The sequence below is a fragment of the Phaethon aethereus genome (genome assembly GCF_964289735.1).
Source record: "Phaethon aethereus genome assembly, chromosome: 14".
Lineage (NCBI taxonomy): Eukaryota > Metazoa > Chordata > Aves > Phaethontiformes > Phaethontidae > Phaethon > Phaethon aethereus.
The window spans coordinates 9,210,444-9,229,575 of record NC_138590.1 but is presented as its reverse complement, the minus strand read 5'-3'; the positions used below and the strand labels follow the sequence as shown (position 1 = coordinate 9,229,575).

General features: G+C 58.6%; 1 protein-coding gene across 1 annotated transcript; it reads left to right on the top strand.

The window, feature by feature from the left end:
- Window positions 1-8,320: 8,320 nt before the first annotated feature.
- Window positions 8,321-18,693, top strand: ARHGEF37 (Rho guanine nucleotide exchange factor 37; the record flags this gene model as incomplete). The annotated part of the gene is made up of 12 exons (XM_082006419.1): window positions 8,321-8,524; window positions 8,955-9,078; window positions 9,495-9,642; window positions 10,543-10,742; window positions 11,322-11,452; window positions 12,042-12,146; window positions 14,179-14,289; window positions 15,539-15,868; window positions 16,785-16,913; window positions 17,281-17,476; window positions 17,915-18,087; window positions 18,484-18,693. The coding sequence occupies 12 exons, from the start codon at window positions 8,321-8,323 to the stop codon at window positions 18,691-18,693; spliced, it is 2,061 nt and encodes a 686-aa protein (XP_081862545.1).
- Window positions 18,694-19,132: the final 439 nt, after the last annotated feature.

Below are 19,132 nucleotides of genomic sequence, written 5' to 3'. Positions count from 1 at the left end.
GTCAGACCTCCATTAATGCCAGGCAGCTGCCCACCCCCAGTTCTCCGCAGCCTCCAGTGGAGATGTCCGGTTCTCCCTGCTTGGTTGTTTATCTGCTCACGAAATGAAGCAGGAGCCCAGGCATTAGGCAGCTGCCCTGAAAAGGCTGTTGGCCATGGGCTTCCCCAGCCCATTGCACAAAGCTCGGGGGCTGCCCGCCACCCTCCTTCCCAGCAGTGCATGGAGCTGGTGGCCCTACTGCAAGGTCTTTGCTTCGGGTGTCCTTACTATGCTGGGAGAGGTAGCACACTGGCTGAGATTCCTGGACTGGGTTTCTGCCTTCAGTAGTGAAACGAGCAGATGATGATCGCTCTCAAGGGGGCAGCTGTTACGCTTGCCTGTGGCGGAGACGCAAGCCCTGTCAAGGCACGGGCACTCCCAGTTGCGTCAGTGGAACAAGGGATGGAGAGCTTGCACGCTGACTGGCTTGGCAGCTTCAAAGGACTGCTCTTGTCTCCCTCCCACCCTTCATTTCTCTCTCGAGCAAGAGAAGTCAGCTCCTGCAATGTCTCCCACGCAGGCAGCAGCTATTGCAGTGACTCCAGAATAACCACTCTTGCAGGAATTTGCCTGGAGGAGTGGGTGCTGGTGGGACTCCAGAAGTACCTGATCCCAGAGGAGAAGGTGAATCTCAGGGGGATGTGCCTCTCCTTATCTCCTCACGCCCTCACGTTGCTCAGGAGAGCAACTGCACCCCAGGGTGGGGTGCCAGCAGCAGGGTGCCCAGGTGCCTGAGCATGTGGGTGGTGCAGGGCGAAAGCGTGGTGTGCCGTTGGGAGGAGGTGGTGGTCACGTGCAGCTCCATCTTTGCGGGTGGGTGGTTGTAATGACTCGGCAGGAGCAGAAACCGTACAAAGTCAGGCAGGGAAAAGATGTTGGCTTGATCAGTGGAAATGACTAATCAGCATAAACCACCAGAATTTTCTAAACTTTTCTTACCTTTCTCATGTCTCATCACCTCCTCACTCCAGGAAGAAGGTGCTTGGTGGGATGGTGCGCCTGCCATGCTTTGGGTGAGGAGTGTTGTTGCTGGCACTGCCCTGTGATGGGATGCTGGTGGCCCCAGCTGGGGCTGGACTGGCCTGAAGACATTTGTCTTTCCTCCCAGAGCTGCAAGGTGCTGCAGACACCTCCATCCCTCCCTGGTGCCCCTGCCCAGGTGCCCATGGACAGTGCACATCTCTGTATGCTGCTCAGCCATGGCATTCCAGGCTGGGCCAGGGCAGAGGCAGGGACTAAGTGCCTGTCCTGCTCATAGGTTTGGAGACCCCAGCCCCCAGGAAGGGCCCAGTGCGTGCGTCTTTGATGGGCAGACCTTGAAGACCACAGCTTGAAGACCACAGCCCTTATGAAATAACCTGTTTGCTAACTGGGTAATGGTGCTCTCCATCAAACTGTTACCCTTCACCAGTACAGATAGCAGCAAGAAAAGCAGCCACTAGCATCCCTGCATTAACAGGAGGAGGAAAAAAATAAGTATCAGTACTGCTTGGTCTGTTGAGCAAGAGATGGCAAAGGGCTCCCAGCAGAGCACTGCTCTGCACTGGTCCTGAGAGAGCAGGCACTGCTCTCTGGGCAGAAAGGCAGATACCTCGGCATTCAGTGCCCTCAAACGAGCGTCTGGCTTTCTCCTTGAGCTGTCCTCACCATCAGCTGGCTTAGCTGATAACAGGGACGTGAGGCAGATAGGTGAAACCCCAGAGTTGCCATCCCTGGGAGAGAAATGGAGATCTTGGGGTAGGAAAAGCAATGCAAGGCAGAAGGAACTCAGTGGGAAGAGGGAAGGACCACAGAGGCTGGTGGACATGAAGCTTCAAGCACTGAAAGCTGGATACAGGAGACTTGAGCTGCTGTAGCCTCAGAGAGTCCAAGAGGATCTGACGCCTCCTCCACGAAGGAGGTCTGCCTAAGGCCCATAAATAACCCTTAGAAATAAAGAGCTGACTCTTAATTTATTCCACTTGGCTCAAATTCTACCTGCTTATTTTTAGGCTGTGCTCTGCCTCATGGTGCAGCCAGTGACCCCCATCCACGAGGCTGGAGCCTGCAACTCCTTCAGACCGCTGGAGCTAACACAATTTCTACCTTCTTAGGAGCAGGCCCTCAGCACAGCCCTGGCCAAGTACATGGACGGAATAATCCCCAGCAGGTACACACAGCCCTCCTTCCCTCCCACGGAGGATTTAAGCACAGGTTACGTTAGCTGGGAAGGGAGGAGGGAAGAGAAAGGAATTACATCTATGTGGTTTGTCAGGAGTTGCTCATGTTGATGGCCACCTCTGCAGAATGAAGACCTTTCATTTCACAGGCTTTTTCCTCCTCTCCCTAGCACCTTAGCTCAAACTCCCCTGCTCTGCACAGCATGCACAAGCAATGGTGGTGGAGGCAAAGTCCACTTCCTAGACCTGCAGTGTGGGAGGAAGTTTTGCAATTAGGACGCACCTGCAGGCACATTCTTGAGCTGCTATTTTTTTCCCCTGTGTTTTCATTTCCACTGTGAATAGCTGATAGTGGCATGTGGTCACAAAGTCCTTTCAAGACGGGAAAGAAATCCAAAGAACAGTAATAATGGGAAAGATTAAGTAGAGGAAATGTAACTTTCCTGTGCAAACCTGCTGCTTGGAGAGGAACCCCCGCCTGCTGTTATTAGGCATAGCCTGAACTGTCGTGCTTTGCATGGCTGGAAGTTGTGTTTATTTTCTGAGCAAGCCCTGTCTAAGTCAAAACTTACCTGGTGCGTTCCCAGAGAGCCCCCTGATGGCTTTAGCTTTCATCTGAATAGTCTGAGCTTTAACGTTTTGTGTAGCTGGGAAAATCCCCGTCAACCGCAAAAGACTTTCCAGGAGCCAGCAGAAGTTCAGGGCGAGATGTAGGGGGTCAATAACCACCTTCTTGGCTGAGATGGTGCCTTCTCCCTGGGTGGCTGCACACACGCTGGGCAGCTGTGTGTTCCCGCCTGAGTTTGGCTCCAGCAGCCGGCAGCCTCCCGCCCTGCAAACCTGCCTCCCTCTCGCTGATGCTTTTACCAAGATGCCTATTTTGAGCCAGAGCCCAGCACCATCAAGCAGGTGTTTCTCCAGCCTCTGGACTGGCCCTGTGGTCATCACACAAGGAGTGTCATGGAGGGACCTTGTCCCACCAGCAGCTTGGGGTTGTTTTTTTCTTAAATACTGCCAGGAAAGAGCTGGCAGAGCGCTCCTGCTGTGGCAGTGGGTATGAAGAGGGCCAGGCGGTGCCGTGGAGGTGGCTCACCCTTGCTCTACAAGAGGCATCCTGTAAAAACAGTTTTGCAATGAGGTTACACAAACCAGTGTCTGTTGCAGGAGAAGGCAGTCCTGCCTCCCTGCCGCCCTTTGCAGTGGCTGTGGGGTCCCACGCACAGTGCCACGCGTGGTCCCACGCCCTGCCACCACTTGCCAGGTTTCATGTTGGCAGGTGGGAGTGCTGGCTGCCACAAAGGTGCCGATTCCAAGCGTGCCAGGGGACAGCCCACCCTGGTGGGACCCTTTAGCTTGGCTTAACCTGAGCACACCACCTCCCCCTGGGACACAAACAATTGTGCTCAACCAGCCGGCACCTATTTGCTTTTCCCTTGCAAGAAGAGCCAGGCCAGGGCAGCCAGCCTGCTCTCACGCCTCCCTGGGGAACCCTGGCGTGGAGACAGCACTGTGACACTGCTCCTGGTCCCTGAGCCACCCGGGCGAGCCAAGCAGTGCCGCAGCAGCCCCAGCCCTGGGGCTGGACGGGAGGAGTGCAGGGCCAGCGGCACGGCAGGAAGGAAGCGGCTTGCACCGGGGGGAAGAAGGCGTCAGCTGCTCCCCGCAGGGCTCGATGGCAAGGCTATCCTGCACAGAACTTGCCGGAGCCAGGTTACCCAGCGTCTGGAAAACCGGACTGGAATGGGAAATATGCTTGAAGCAACGCCCATGGCGTGACCCAGCCAGGGCGGAGCGGGCGGCTGGGGATGCCACCCCGCTGTGCTGGCCCCAGCGGGGTGAGGACGCCGTCTGAGGGGGGAGCGCTGCCCTGGCGGGACTCCCTCGGCAGCCGCAGGAGCGTGGTTCCTGCCCTGGCGTGATCAGCCACAGGATGCTCATGGGAGCAAAGCAGAGGTGATGTGCCTCGAGGGGCGACGGCTTTGTTGGACGCAGCAGTAAGACTGCCTGTGCAAGGACGGAGCTGGGGAACTCCTGATGCGATGCCAGCCCGAAGGCTGCCCAGCCAGGTGTTTCACTGCTTCAGAAAGCGCCTGGGCAAGGACTGAGTCCCTGCTGCCACCTGCAAGAGAGGAAGGAAAACATCTGTGTCCCCAAGGCCACAGACAGGTAAAGCCCTCGCTGCCCAGCCATGTGTGGGTCTCTCCCATGGCCATATGTGTCTCCCTAAGCCCTTATGGCATGGGCCAGCCTGGGAACCATTCTCGTGGGGTGGCTTTACCCTGGCCACTGACCCAGCCAGGGGACATTGCTGTGTGTTGGCTTCTCCCCCAAAGCCCTGCCTGGGCGTTAATGCTTCTGCCTCTTCCCATCCCTAGCTTCTCCCACAGCGTTGCTGCCCAGCTTATCCATCCACAATTGCTCCTGTGTGCTGCAGCATCCTTCCAGCGCAGGGACGAGGGAGGGTGGTTTCATGCTCTTGGCTCAGGGCCCCCCGCACATACCCATGAGCTGCACTGAGCCGCCCCACAGGCAGGGTGGAATGCAGGCAGGGAAGGCAGCGGGGCAGGCTGGCCTTCCTGGCACCAGCACTGGGTGGGAGCCACTGGGGCAGGTATGTGCAGGCCCCCATGCCGGGGCAGGTACGTGCAGGCCCTCATGCCGCCCTGCCCAGCCCACATCAGCCCCTGAACCTCAGCTGGGGGGGCTGGCTCACACCCGCAGAAATGGATCCAGAGGGAGGGGCTGCACTGAAGAACACATCCTTGCCCGTGGAGAGGTTTTGATCTAAACACAGACACTCCCTGGGACCTGTGTGAGTGGCTGAAAGACTCAAGAGTCCTTTTTACTGTGACACTTTCGGACACTGCGAGTCAGCCCAGAAAAAAACAGATGCCACCATCCTCTCCCTGTGGCCAGGCCAAGGACAAGCTCCCAGCTGCAGGAGCTGGCTGCAGATCAGCTTCTCTTCTCAATAGCTTGTTCATAAGGATGCAAACACCCCATGAGTGAGAAAACAACTGCATGCTAAATAGCCACTAGCTCCCAATGGCCCAATCTGTGCAACCACGTCCTTGATTATACATTTTTGTTTCTGTTTGCTCTGAACCCTTCTCCGTGGCTGAGCAGCTGGGAAGTGGGGGCAGGCAGAGCAGAGGGGCATGTGGCGGGGGACATGCCTGACTGTGGGATAATGCGGGGGGAAGGCTGTGCTTTCATGGACAGGCTGCGGGAGCACCAGGGCACCAACCAGGCTCCCCTAGCTAGTGCTGAGGCGGCAACACCCTGGACCCGTAGCAAGGGCATAAAAAGACACAGAGGACTTGTCCATGTTTGTTTTTGGCAGGAGCGAGCCGGTGCCCCGGGCTCTCCGGCCGGAGCTTGCTGCCCGGCGCAGGTGCTGGGACTGCTGGCTGCGCAGCACCACGACTTGAGGACGGACAAGGGGAAAGAGGGGCGGCTGCGGCCGCCATTCCGGGGCTGGTCAGACTCTTGGGGATCAGCCGCTTTTGCAGACAAGAGCCCCCGCCCCCACTGCTGCAGCGGCTCCCCCGGCTCCTCTGCCCGCCGGGTCCGGCTGCCTGCGGCGGCAGTGAGGCCCTGCTGCCTGCCTGCCTGCCCGCCCGCTGCCTGCCCGCCTGCCCGCTGCCTGCCTGGCCTGCTGCCAGCCCCCGCCGCGGCCGGGCTTGCGCAAGGAGCGCGTCGCCGCTCACCTGACCGGCGCTGCCCCGCGGCGGGTGGGATGGCAGGGCCCGAACCCCGTGGGCGCGTGAGTGCCGTCACCCCGTGCCGTGGGCGCACCCCGTGTCGCGGGCTCACCCTGAGCCGCGGGCTGGCGCGTCCTGCCCACGCCGGCCGTGCCAGCGCGGCTGCGGCGCGGCGGGTTTATCGTTAACCTGCCGCGGGCAGCCGGAGAGCGGCCGCAGCCGGGCACAGCGCCCGGCGCCAGCCCCGCCGCCTCCGCAGGTAAGAGCCGCGGCCGGGGCAGCGGGTTTCGGGGCGCGAGGGTGACGCCGGCGCCGGAGCAGCGTGCGGAGCAGGGGTGGCACGGCCGTGCCGGAGCCTGTCTCTCGGGGCGCAGGGTGGGAGCGGCGCGCCTGCAGCCGACACCGCCCCGGCATGCCAGGGACCGCCCCGGGACCCCCTCAGCAGGCCAGGGACCCCCCCGGAACCCCCCGGGCATCCCCTGCTTGCGGGGCCCCGAGTGGTCCCCGCTTTACAGATGCTCGGAGCCACCGAGGCGGCTGTGTCATGCTGAAGGCGGGCAGGTGCCTGGAGGGGAGCTGGGGAATGAAACCCGCTCCTGCTCTCTCCGCCTGCTCCAATGCTGCCCAGAAACGCTTCTTTTCAGTTTTGCGCAATTCCCTTATTCCTCAGATGTTCCAGGATGTGGTGGGGCGGGGGTGAGGGAGGAAAAGAGGTTTCTCCATCTTGGGGACAAGCCCCCAAAGCAGCTGCGTGCTCTGGGGGATGCCGGTGCAGGGCATCTCTGCAGGGCTTCAGGGCGTGTCTCAGGTCACAGCTTTCTACCTGCCCCCACTGCAGCCCTTCCTCTGAGCAAGGATTTTGCTGTCACCCCCGGGCAGAGGACACTGGGCTTATCCAACTGTCCTTGATGGGCATCCTTCTGCCTGGGCACCTCAGAAGCACCCAGAGGGGCACAGGAAAGTGTCTCCTACTCCCCATGTCCCGTAGCAGCCGATACCATGCCACAGGCAGGGATGGCAGCCAAATCCGCAGAGGGCAGGGATGACAGCTGGCAGGGCAACGTGCCCCCGTAAGGCAGGGAGAGGTCCCATACCTTCCCACAGGCGTTTGCTTGCTGTGCCAAGCCCAGCTCTCCTCCAGCGCAGCAGTGGGCATGTGCCGGGAGGGGACATTCACCCTGCCCAGTGCTCACAACTGCATCATCCATTTGTTAGTCAGACCCTTCCCCAGCGGAGGCTCAGACTGTCCTGCCAGCCCCTTTCCCTACTGCAACCGCAGGTGCCCAGGGCCACAGCCTCCGAAGCAGGCGCGTGACACGTCATGGTCCAGCTGACAGTCGTGCGTGGAGGTCGGCTGGGCAGACAGCGGAGGGCAGATGCAGAACCGCCCTCCCTGTGCCGCTGCTTGTGCCATCTCGCTTTTATTCTGCCAAGCCACTTTGCACTGCCTTCGCTCTTCACCTCCTCCGCAGCCTCCACGGGCAGGCTGCCTGGCAGCGTCCCTCCTCCCGGCTGGGGTCTGGATCCAGCCGAGCTGTGTGCCACGCTGGCACGGGCTGCGCCCTGTGTCTCTCTCAAGGCCTCCTGCCTGGGACCAAGCACTATCTGTGATGCTTTGGGAGCTGCTCCATCCTCCTTGGCAGCGGTTAGAGCAGAGGATATTCCCTGAGAAGGAAACGGCACGAATCAGCTCCAATTTTTCAGGCTCTTCACAGGCAGAGAGGAGAGGAGTGCGGGCTGTGCTGGGCAGGGCACAGGCATTGTGCGCCAGGGGCTGCGAGCGCCTCTGACAGAGGCGCCTGCAGCTTGACCCACTTCTCTTCCCATCCCTTTTAAACCAGCTCCCCTGCCACAGAAATGTCTCTTGTTCAAGCACTGTAAAAACACTCTTTGTACTTTGAATAGGACTCTTGAACGCCAGGCGACGTGCCAGGCGCCAACAGCCCAGGCAGGGAGGGAACGGCTAGCCCTGGCAGCGCAGAGCGGGAGCAGAGGCGAACCCCGCTCTGCCCTCGGGGACCAGCCCCTGAGCAGCCCCTGTGCTGGGTGAGTGCTGCCGGGCCCCTTCCTGCATCTGAGGCTCCCCTTGCCTGCGCCCTGGCCCTGCACATGGTCTCTGGACTTTGGGCACATGTGTGGCAAGCCCCTGCCTGCCACATGTGGGTGTCTGCCCCCCGCTGCCAGCCCGCTCCTGGCTTGCAGTGCTTGATGTTTTTATGGATTTGGAGTGTCATCTGCACCTTGCTTGTAAATGCAGATGGCTTGAGCTTCCCTGGGGAAGTGCTGTGGGGTGGCCCCAGCACAGGGAAGGGAGCATGGGCACTGAGCTGGTTGGGCACCAGAGCTCTGGTTCCAGGGCTTCCCTTGCCACAGCCTGTCCCTAACCCCCTGCCACCCCCTGCAGAGTATCACGCCGAGATGGAGAGTGTCCACAGGGCAGAGCCCGATGCTGAGGACGCAGCCGAGACTGAAGAGGCCATCTACGAGGAGGTGATGCCCTGTGACAGGATGGAGCTGAGCCAGCGGCTCGCTGTGGAGGAGCTCATCACCACTGAGGCCAGCTATGTCCACAACATCCAGCTCTGCATCTTGGACATCCGGGCACACCTCCAGAAGAAGCAGGTGAGAGGAGGTACACCCCCCCGCCCAGGGGCTGAGGACTGCAGGGTGAATGTGTCAAGAACTGAGAGATACCCAAATCACTGCAGGGAGGTCACTGTGTGCCCATCTTCCACCTTCCTGGGCTCCCCCCAATCAGCCAGGGTCTTGAGTCGGATGGACATAGGGTCTGACCCAGTACAGCTGTCCTATAGCTTTAACCCCACATCTGTAGTATGAAAAGGCCTCACTGCCCAGCTCGGGAGCACAGCCAGGTCTCAGCATCCTCAGTGCCTCCTGAAACAGAACATCGCTCCAGCTCCTTGGGTGTCACATCCCCATGTGGTAGCTGGAAGGACATGAGTGCTCATGAGAGCATGAGTACCTCCAGAACACACGATCCACCTCTGTCTGATGTATTTGTCTTACCCTGGGGTATCTTTGTTCCCTTCAGCTGCCTGATCTTGACCTGGAAGGACTCTTCTCTAACACCAATGACATCCTCCATGTCTCCAAACGGTTCCTGAAGGGTCTTGAGGCCACAGCCACCCAGGAGCACGAGCAGCTGCTCTGCATCAGTAAGTGGTGCAGTGCCCAGAGCTGACCTGCACCCACCCATGCCTTTGCTGGTGCTGGCAGTGCCGCTTCCCGGAGCTGTGCCTGGGTGCAGCCCCCAGCCCACCCGCCCTGATACCTCCTGCCCCTCTCTCGGCTCCAGGAAGCGCTGCTGCCAGCATGCTGCTGTTCACAGGCAGCCACCCATGCTCAGCCCACAGGGGCAAGGCAGACCTGCCCAGCCTGCAGAAAGTGAGGTAGTGGGAAGGATCAGGCCCAGCTTAGCGGAGATGCCTGGGGTGCAAAGCACTGCCCCGGCATGTTTGGCTGGCACTACTCTGCTGGCTTCACCCTTCCAGCAGGCTGGGGAGAAACCTCCATCTTTCTCTGAGGCCACAGGAAAAGGACCATCCTTTCCAGCCTTGCTTTCCTTCCCCAGGCGCCCTGTTCCAGGAGTTCAAGGAGGAGATGGAGACCGTCTACAAGATCTACTGTGCCAGCTACGAGCATGCCCTCCTACTGGTGGAGAGCTACCACAAGGACCCCAGGCTGCAGGAGGAGATCTTGGAGACCCTGAATGCAACAGTGTATGTACCTGCTGCTGAGGCCACCACCTCCCTCTCCCTGTTTTACCTACTGGCCTTGCCCTTCTCTTCTCTGGACAAGCTGCCTGCACAAGTACGTGCCACCAGACTGAGTGTAATATCATGGCCATCTTCTTTGTGGCATTGCCTTGTGTAGTTCCTGGCAGCCTGTCCTGCATCCTTGGGGCCACTTGCCAAAAGGGGTACTACAGGTTGGTGGTCTTCTATGGTGGACCCCGAAACAAAGGATAGGGTGGCACCCACAGCTCCTGCCTGCTCCACAGCCCAAGAGGCTGTGCCCACAGGAGGGCACATGTTCCCCAGCTTGACCAGAGAGATGGGCTGGCCCCAGGGGACCTGCCGAACCCCTCCGGAACTCTGAGGGGGTCACACGCACTGTTGGAGCCAGGAGAAGCAGGAGCGGCAGTGGAGGAGCTGCTGGGATTTGCTGCGCTCTGTTTCAGGGCACAGGCAATGTGACTCCCTAACGAGCAATGCCTTGCGTGCGGGTAGAAGGAGAGTCCTGCTTGCAGCCTGCCTGCACTTTTCCCACACCCCCCTCCCCGTTGCCCCCAAACAAGTGCCGATCCCGTGCCTCCCAGCTAGACAAGCACAGCACTGTTCAGGGCGTCCGCCCGGCGCTGGCACAGCCTTTGGGGCTGGCGGGGACGGCATCCCTCTGCCAGCGCTGCGGGGGGGACGGCCCCACAGCTGGCAGGGAGCAGGGGTTCACTGCCAGAAACCCCTCATGGCTGCTAGGCACAGGTCCCCCATGGGTCCAAGGCAGCAAAGCTCCCCTGCAGCTGTTTACTCCCCAAAAAGCTTGCAGAGGAAGCTGGGGGGAGTGGCAGGGCAGGAGGGCAGCCCTCCACGCCGACCTCGAGAGAGTCCCCTCTCTGTCAGGCCTCACACAGGTGCATCAGACCTCAGCTTCTTCCTGGTGATGCCGGTGCAGAGGGTCACCAAATACCCGCTGCTGCTGGGGAAGATCCTGGAGAACACCCCCACCAGCGCCAGTGCCTACCCGGCCCTGCAGGCAGCCGTCCGTGCCATGGCCCAGGTCAACGCCAACATCAACGAGTACAAACGGCGCAGAGAAGTAGGTGAGTGGGCAGGGGGCACGGCACAGGCGGGGGCATGGCGTCTGGGAAGCCCCATCCCAGCCCCAGTCGTCTCCCCTTGGTGTTGCACTAATTCCTACTTAAATCAGTTCAAAGCTCTCCTGCCCTCCACCCGTCCCGCCTGGTGGAGACACAAACTTGTGCAGGCAGCTCCTGGCACGGTGCAGGCAGCTCCCGGCACTGCTCTGGTCCTGCAAATGCCACTCTGGGCAAGACCTGAAGGCTGCAGGAGCAGGGTGGCATGGCGAGGGGCTGAGACAAACCCAGTCTGTCTGCATTCCTGGAGCTGGGGAATGGGGAGGAACAGTCCTGCCCTTGGGATAGGAGAAATCAAGCTCCCCACAAATGGGAGCTTGCTCTTCTTTTTGGTTTTCATAGTACTTTCCCCGAGGCTGCCCTTCTTTGATGTGGGTTGTGCTTATCCTGTCGATCACGACTTGTCAGCTCCGGGCCCCCGTGCTGCTCACCTGCGTTGCCTGCTCAGGCTGCTGAGGATGCTGTCCCAAAGTTTCCTCTTCTGATCTTTTTTCCTCCTGCCTTGTGTGCCCCCACCCGAGGCAGCAACCAAATACAACAAGGCCGAGCACCTGACGCTGCGGGACCGTTTCGCGCGCCTCAACACGCACTCCATTGCCAAGAAGACCACGCGGCTGAGCCGACTCTTCATGCATGAGGCCGGCATCGTGGCCAAGGTGGGCAGCCCACACCCCACCGCCTGCGGACCCACTGCCTCTCTCTCCCTGGGTCGTTTCTGGGGCTTTCCGCTGCCTCCCGAGACGCCTCACCAGCGGGACGGGGAGAGCGGAGCCGAGGTTGCCAATGCTGACACCCAGTGGCCCGTGCTCTCACATGAGCCACAGTCCCATTTTCCAGCAGCCAAAGGGTGGCTCCTGGTCGCCATTCCCAGGGATCAGCAAGGTAGCAGGGATGCAGGTACACACCTTGCTCCCTGCCTCAGAGTGCTGCAGGGCAGTGTTTTGGCCCCCAAAGGATCCACAGGATCCTCCGGCATCCCAGCAAAAGGAAGGATGCCCTGGTGTTCCCCAGCACCACAACCAGACCGAAAGCCCTGTTTCCACATGCATCCCAAACACCCTAGATCTTGGCCCTTTTCAGACTCCTGGAGGCTCTCAGGGCCTCCCCTGCCTGTCCCCCAGCACTGTGAGCTTCAGGCAGGTGCCTGGGTGCTTTTTACATTAGCACCCAGTGAGGGGCATCAGCCCTGCCCAAGGCGTTACCTGGCCTACCCGTGCTGGGGATAAGCTGCCCCTTGCCTTGCAGATGGAGGACAGGGAGTACGACGACCTGGAGGAGAAGTTCCAGTACATGGTGTCCAGCGTGGCTGTGCTGAAGGAGAATGTGGCATCCTACCTGGGCCATTTAGAGGTAAAACCCTGATAACTTGCAGTGGGTTGGCCCTATCCAGGCCTCAGGACCTGTTTTTTGGAGTTGCAGAATACTTTCAAGTGCTATGGAAACCAGGTTTGTTGGGGATGTTCAATGACTTGCATCTCTCAGCTGAACACGTTGTGCCAGAGGCTCGCAAGGGTCACTCGGGTCCAGCAGAGCTTGGAACAAAGTCAAGGCTTCCTTGACACAATCTGAGCTGGGTGTCGTTTGAGAATAATCAGGCCTTGAACTGATCATTATTTCAAGGTATTAAATAGCTGAGAAAGCGGAGAGTTGTTCAGCCTGGGAATTCTTGCATAACAGATAAAAGGCAGAAGCATTCCCAAATCAGGGAAATGTCTCTTCTGAGATGACCCCAGCTGAGTAGCTGCTGTGATTTTCTCATGGAAATCCCTTGAGGCATCTGAGGGAAATGAAAGTATGAGCAATGGCAAAACTTGAAATCTCCAGGCACTGTATTATCATGAAAATCTCAGGAGATGGCAGAGGGTTCAGAAAACAGCAATTCAAGGGCTGGAAAGACCTTGTCATGAAAATATTGACAAGGGCTCCCCATATAGGATTGGGAAGGAGGAAAGGGGGACAGAAAGACTCCCTGTAGCCCAAAGAGTGGGTAAATAGGATTGGAATAGAAAACATGAGGATGGCAATCTGTATGACAGTGAGATGTGGCATCAGCTAGGGACACAGGGTATGACTGTTCGTGGGGACCTGCCTGACGCTGCCCCTCTGTGAGCTGCATCTCTGTAAGCCAGCTTCTTGGCTTCAGCCAGGACACCAAGTGTCTGCAAATAGGCTGGGCAGCCTACATAAGCTGTGGTTAGGGGTCATTCTGGGGCTTGGATGCAGCTTCAGAGGAGCTGCTGGTGGGGGAAGGTGGGGCTGCATGCATGCCCTGTCTCTCTCCCTCTGAAAGCTTCTCAAAGACATCCTGAGGAGCTGGTGAAGATGTGTTCTCAAAGGGCAGAGACAGCCCAGCCTTTCTTCATGCTGGCTGGCTGTTCCCTCTTGTGTATCTGTATCAGTGCCCCCACCACAAGGAGAGGCAAATCTTGATGCATACAAGATCATCACTGCCACCTCTGCTTGTGTAAGAGCCCCTGTAGGGTTGAGGAAAAGCACAGATCTCAGAGCTGCTGCCTTCTGCTCAAAGGGTCAATCCTTTTCCCCTTTTATATTTCTATCTCCAGTCCCTCCTGTGGCAAGGGAAGACTACAAAGGAAGGGTCTCCTAAACATGACCACAAGCAAAAAGGCAGGATAGAGGACAGAGAGCATGGCACTCTGAGAGGCCCATGGCAGCCATGGTTTATGAGAATCAGACGGAGCTCCTGCTGCTCCAGGACTGACTGCAGGAGCAGTGCTCCAAGGGCCAGCGAAACCAAGCCCAGGAGGAGCAGGAGGCCAGGCTTCCCTTGGCACCAGCAGCAGGCTGGGGCTCTGGGAGCTCAGTCTTCCCTTTGCTGGGTCTAGAGGTTGTGCACCAAAATCTGCCTCCAGGCAGGAAGGAGGCTGCTGCCCACAGAGTTAACATTAGAGCAAAGCCTCTCAAAGCAGAGGAGGGTGTCCACCCAATGCATCCCTAGCTGCTTTCCTTTCCCACCAGTCTCACTCTCCATGCAGAGGTGGGGGGAAGATTTTGTACAAATACAAGAAATCCCTTGGAGCTACTGGAGCACCAAACCCAAGTATCAAAGCACCAGGCAACACCAAGCTGGGGCAGGCTGCCTGGGGCCACAGGGCAGCCTTGGCCACCTTGCTGGGGTGGGATTGCTTTTGCAAGCCAGTGCATGACCCCTGCTCAAGGGGAGAGGTTTGCCAACACCTAAGCAAGTTCCCTGGCTTGCAGGCAAGAGTAGCCCAGAGCATCAGTCCTACTGGGCTGCTAGCACAGAGCACCCAGGCTGGGACATTGGCATGTCTTTGGGAACACAGGGGTAGGTTACAGATGGGTTAGCTAGTGTTGGGCAGCTTCTGCAGGTCAGGTCTGATGGCTCTCTCCCTTTCAGGCATTCCTGTTGCCCACCCCACACAAGCGTGAACTGCAGATTGACGAGGGACCAGCCCAGCAGTACCGCTGCTTTGCGGAGTACCTCCATGGCACTGTTTTCCCAGAGTTTGTGAGTGCTCCTTCCCTGTGTATCTCCTTCAGGGTCACAACCAAGCATTGCTCTCACACCTTCTGCCAGGGCGCAGCAGGGGCTGGCTCCAGGGCAGGGCAGCCAAGAGCTGAGGGGGACCCCAGAGCAGGCAGTGTCCCCACCAACAGGCACAGTCCCCTGGGGCCTGAACATGGAGGGACAGGTAATGGGATCCATCAGCAGTCCCAGGCACATGAAGAACAAGCTCCAGGGTCCATCCAGGAAACAAAGTGAGACGGGGCCAGAGACATGGCTACAACACAGCTCTTAAGCCCATCCAGATCTGAAGAAAAGCTGCAATGTCTATCTGAGGGGTCCATCCAGAAGCTGAGCTACCTACAGCAGAGACCCAAGGTCCACCCAGGAGACAGAGGCAGAAATAAGCTTACCCACAGCAATACTCAAGTAGCAGCTGAAGTCCCTTAAATGAGCTGCGGGCAGGGGTGTGGGTGGAGGCTCCAGGTGAGGCTGGTCTGGGCCATTAAAGACTATTCTTGCCTTCAAGGCCCTGACATGTTCATGGCCAGCCATGCAGGCAGGGCTGCAGCAGAGACAGGATGGTGGGAAAGCAGGCGTACTGTTTATTTGACTCACACAAGGTGTTTGCCACCTTGTCTCACCTCAGTCCAACCTGCCCATGCCTTGTGGGCATCTGTACTCACCTTTGGGAGCCCAAGAGCCCTCCATCTGTCTCCTTCCACCACCCTTGCTTGGTTCTTCAGGGTTCCCTCTTGGGTGGTGGGTGCCACCATGAATGCAGTCAGGGAGGGTTTGAGAGCAGTGAAGAGTGTGGCAGGACAGCCCGAACCACACACCTGGATGCCGGCATCCCCAGGGAGCACCAGCACGGGGAGGGAGGGTAGCTACGTGGGATGGCTGCACAGACCCTGGGCTGAGAGGCTTCATCAATCCAGGACACTGTGACCTGCATGGGACAGTCACTGCAGCACCCCTTGGCCTATGGTACCTTGTGCGTGAGGGTCCTACCTGATCATTTGCATGGAGCACAAGTTTTGAATCGTGGCATGCACGACAGCTCTCTACCAAGGGTTTGCTTTGGTTGGCATCCTATGTACCTTCAGGGGAGGGTGCCTCAGATGCTCCCTGCTCCACACAAGCCCTTCAACAGGTCCCCAAGCCTTTTCTCCTGTGTAAGACAGTGCCCCATGCAGACAGCTGGGCCTGTCTGGGGGGCTCACATGGAGATTTGGGTTCTCTCACCCCACAGAAGCGACGACTGGACAGGCTGGTCTGGCAGCCCCTCTGCAGCCTCTCGGACATGCTGGTGGGGCCACAACAGCTGGTCAAGAAGCGCCTGGACAAGCTGCTGGACTATGAGGAGATCCAGGAGCGAAAGAACGAGATGGGAAGCGTGACGTATGATGAGGAGGCAGCCATGAACACCTACCTCGCCATCAATGCCCTGCTCGTGGCCGAGCTCCCGCGGTTCAACCAGGTGGCTCTGCAGCTCCTGGGGCAGATACTGTGCTCCCTCAGTGCCCTGCAACAGGACTTGGCGGCCCAGGTCCTGCACCAGGCAGAAAAGGAGCTAGAGCAGGTGAGAGTGGCCCCTTGGTGTGTGTGCCCAAACCGGCGCACATGCTGAACCAGACCTGACTCCTTCAGGCTTGGGACATCACTTGGATGTCAGGGCACTGAAGGTTTGCTGTAGACCAAGCCTGCCCTTTCAGACACACAGCTCCCTGTCTAGCATTTTTAAGTGATCTCTCCTCCCTTCAGCTGGAGAAAGCCAAATTGTCTCCTCTTCAACTGCCAGGAACTGTCCTGCTCTCTGAGGACACCACTGGTAATTTATTGAGGGATCAGTGTTAACTGAGCTCCAGAGAGCTCTGTCCTGGGAAGGCGAGGAGAAGGACAGCCTGTGGCCTGAGGAATGAGGATCCCTCGAACCTCCATCCCCTGGGAGGTATCTCCCAGGACCCCTCGCTGCACGGCACTCTCTGAGCCTGACATTTGCAAACGTGGTGGGTCCAGCCAGTCTGGAGCCCTGGGGTAGGGCATGGCCCTGGCCTGACCCATGACCAAGATGAGAACAAGATGTGGCCCCATAGACGTACCCTCTCAGGCACTACTCGTACGTACCTAGTCATGAGGGTGGATTTCCCTTGCTCAGTCGGGGATGTTTATCCTGCAGACATCTACCCTGGAGCTACATGGGACAGACTGTGGGCTTGGGGCAGGACAGCAGGACCCAGGGGCTGCTGCGGTGGGCTGGGTATGGCCCAAGAGACACGTGCGTGACTGCCCTGCCCAGGGCAGGTGGCTCAAAGCCAGAGAGCAGCAGCTCTCCTTGCCAAAGGGAACCACATCCTAGATGCAAGGTGCATCCTTAGTGACAAAGTCTATTCTCTTGCTTCCACACCTCTTTTCTTTCCTCCTCCTTTTCTTTTGACCCTACCCACAGCTCTTAGCCTCCCCAGGGCCCTCTCTGATCTCAGGGTCTGTCTTCACAGATGCCCCATGGCCACATGCCTCTGCCCAGTTTCTGGAAGGTGGTGGAAGACACCTTGCAGCAGTCTGGCACTCAGCTCCGTATATTCTGCCAGACGTTTGAGATGGTCACACCAAGCCCTATGGCACAGGTAGGAGCTGAGAAGGGGGTGTCTCAGGCCAGCAGGATGAAGAGGTAGGACTGTGGCTTCCCAGTGCAGAACATTTCCTTGGGGGAGAGGTTGGCTCAGAAAGTTGCACAGGAGGTTGCCACAGCCACAGTATTTCCTGCAAGCCCTCAGCAGCTGGCTGGGAATAACCAGGGATGCAACAGTCTCAGCTCTTCTGGTTCTGGACACTCATCTCCAAACCATGAGCTAGAGCAAATACTGTGAAGGAGTTTCTCCTCTGACCTCTCACTGGGCTGTGATCCTGCAGAAAGGAGAGCACATGTACATGGAGGCCCTCAGTCTCCTGCCTGTCTCCTCAAGTGCTCCTGTGTCTCTTGCTCCCCAACAGCCTCTGAACCCTGCCGAGGAGCAGAAGGTCCTTTCCCTTGTGAGCAAGCACGGCCCAGACAGACTTTACCAAGTGACAAGCAACATCAGTGGCAGCAGAGACTTGGACCTGACCTTGCAAAGGGGACAGATTGTAGCTCTGCTGCAAAGTGTGGACACTAAGGGGAACAGGAGCAGATGGCTGGTGGATGCTGGAGGTACTGTGGGCACTACGGGGAGCCTCTCCCCGCCTCAGCACCAGGGTCAGAAACCAAACCCAAACCACTTCCTCATCTTGGATGAAGCAGCAGGCCATTGTCTCCCGGGTCCTCCCTTCCAGGGTTTGCTCAGCCCAATCCTACCTCTGCTTTGCCAGCTGCGCCCATAGCCGTTAGCTGTAAAGTTCAGGTTTCCCCATGAGGGAGCACTTGTGGCTCATCATGGCTGGGAAAGGAGAATTCCGTGCATGCAGAAACATCTTGAAACCCTTTTCGGGGGGGGTTTGCTGCTGAATGTCCCCTAGTGCTGGACCAGTTTGAACAGGGCTGCTGTGCCATGCCAGTCAACAGCCAAGCTGTCATTCTTCTGTCCTCCAACCAGTCCTACATGTGCCAGGCAGCAGGGCCCCATCACCTGTGTGTATGCATGTCCTCCAGGTCCCCGAGGGTTTGTGCCTGCTGGAAAACTCCAGCCCTATTGCCCAGTACAAAGCCAGCAGCCCGGAATGCCGATGCCAGCCCTGGAGAGCAGCACAGAGAGAAGACGACATTCGTATGCATCACCTGAAGCTCCCAGGCCCCAGATGGCCACCTTCACCCCAGCTTTCCAGGTGAGCATGGGGGACACCCCCCAGGGCCATTGCTAGTAACCCCACCAGCTCCATGCTGGTCTCTGCATGCGCAGCATGTGGGTGGGAAGGTGGACCTGCTTTTCCAGCACATGCGTGGTCATACACGTGCAGCCACGTGCCTAGCAGGGGAGTGCCGCAGCCCCTGGTCAAGTGCCTGCAAGGCTGGTGTCTGCCCTGCTGGGACCTGAGGTGGACAGTCAGAGAACTGTGCTTGGTGGGGTCCCTAGTAACCCTTCATCGATGGCAGTACTGCGCTGCCCTCTTGGAAACAACTTCCATGTCCCCTCTAGGACCTGCCCTGCAATGTATGCCTTTTCCCGCTTTGACTCTCGCGTCTAGCAAGGGCTTCCTCCCTCCTTCGCCCGCCTTTCGCAGGTGGTTGCCGGCTTCTCCTTCGCAGCCAGGAGTCCGCAGGAGGTGAGCCTCCAGGCCGGGCAGCCCGTGGTGGTGCTGGAGCCGCATGACAAGAAGGGGAGCAAGGAGTGGAGCCTGGTGGATGTGAACGGCCAGAGGGGCTATGTGCCCTCCAGCTACCTGGTGACAGTCCCTGTGCAGGAGTCCACGGGCTGGAGCTTGCCTGTGTGAGCATGGCCAGCCTGGCACCCAAGGGCACAGGCTTCATCGGATGAGCGCCGTCCGCTTGGCACCTGAGGACTCGTCACGGGAGATGCTGGATGGCGGCAGCCGTGGTGGCCCCGGGCCAGGAAGGCGGTGGGAAGCAGCTAGCAGAATACATCCCGGGGGATGGGGGTGCCAATGGGAGGCACGTTTTGATGGGTAGGCATGAGTGTGCCATGTCCTATATGTGTTTGCACAAAGGAAAAGAGCATGAGGCAGTGAGGGCAGGTGGCTGCAGTTTTCTAGGGATTTGCTGAAATCCATGTCAGTAACAAAAGTGTCCCTAGGGGTGACAAGACAGCATTGTCCCCTGGTAGATCAGGACCAAGCTGCAAAGAGTGTCATGCTGCGGAGGGGGTCTTCAGCCTGGCACGGAGCATATGGGGCTCTTGGGAAGAGGCTCTCA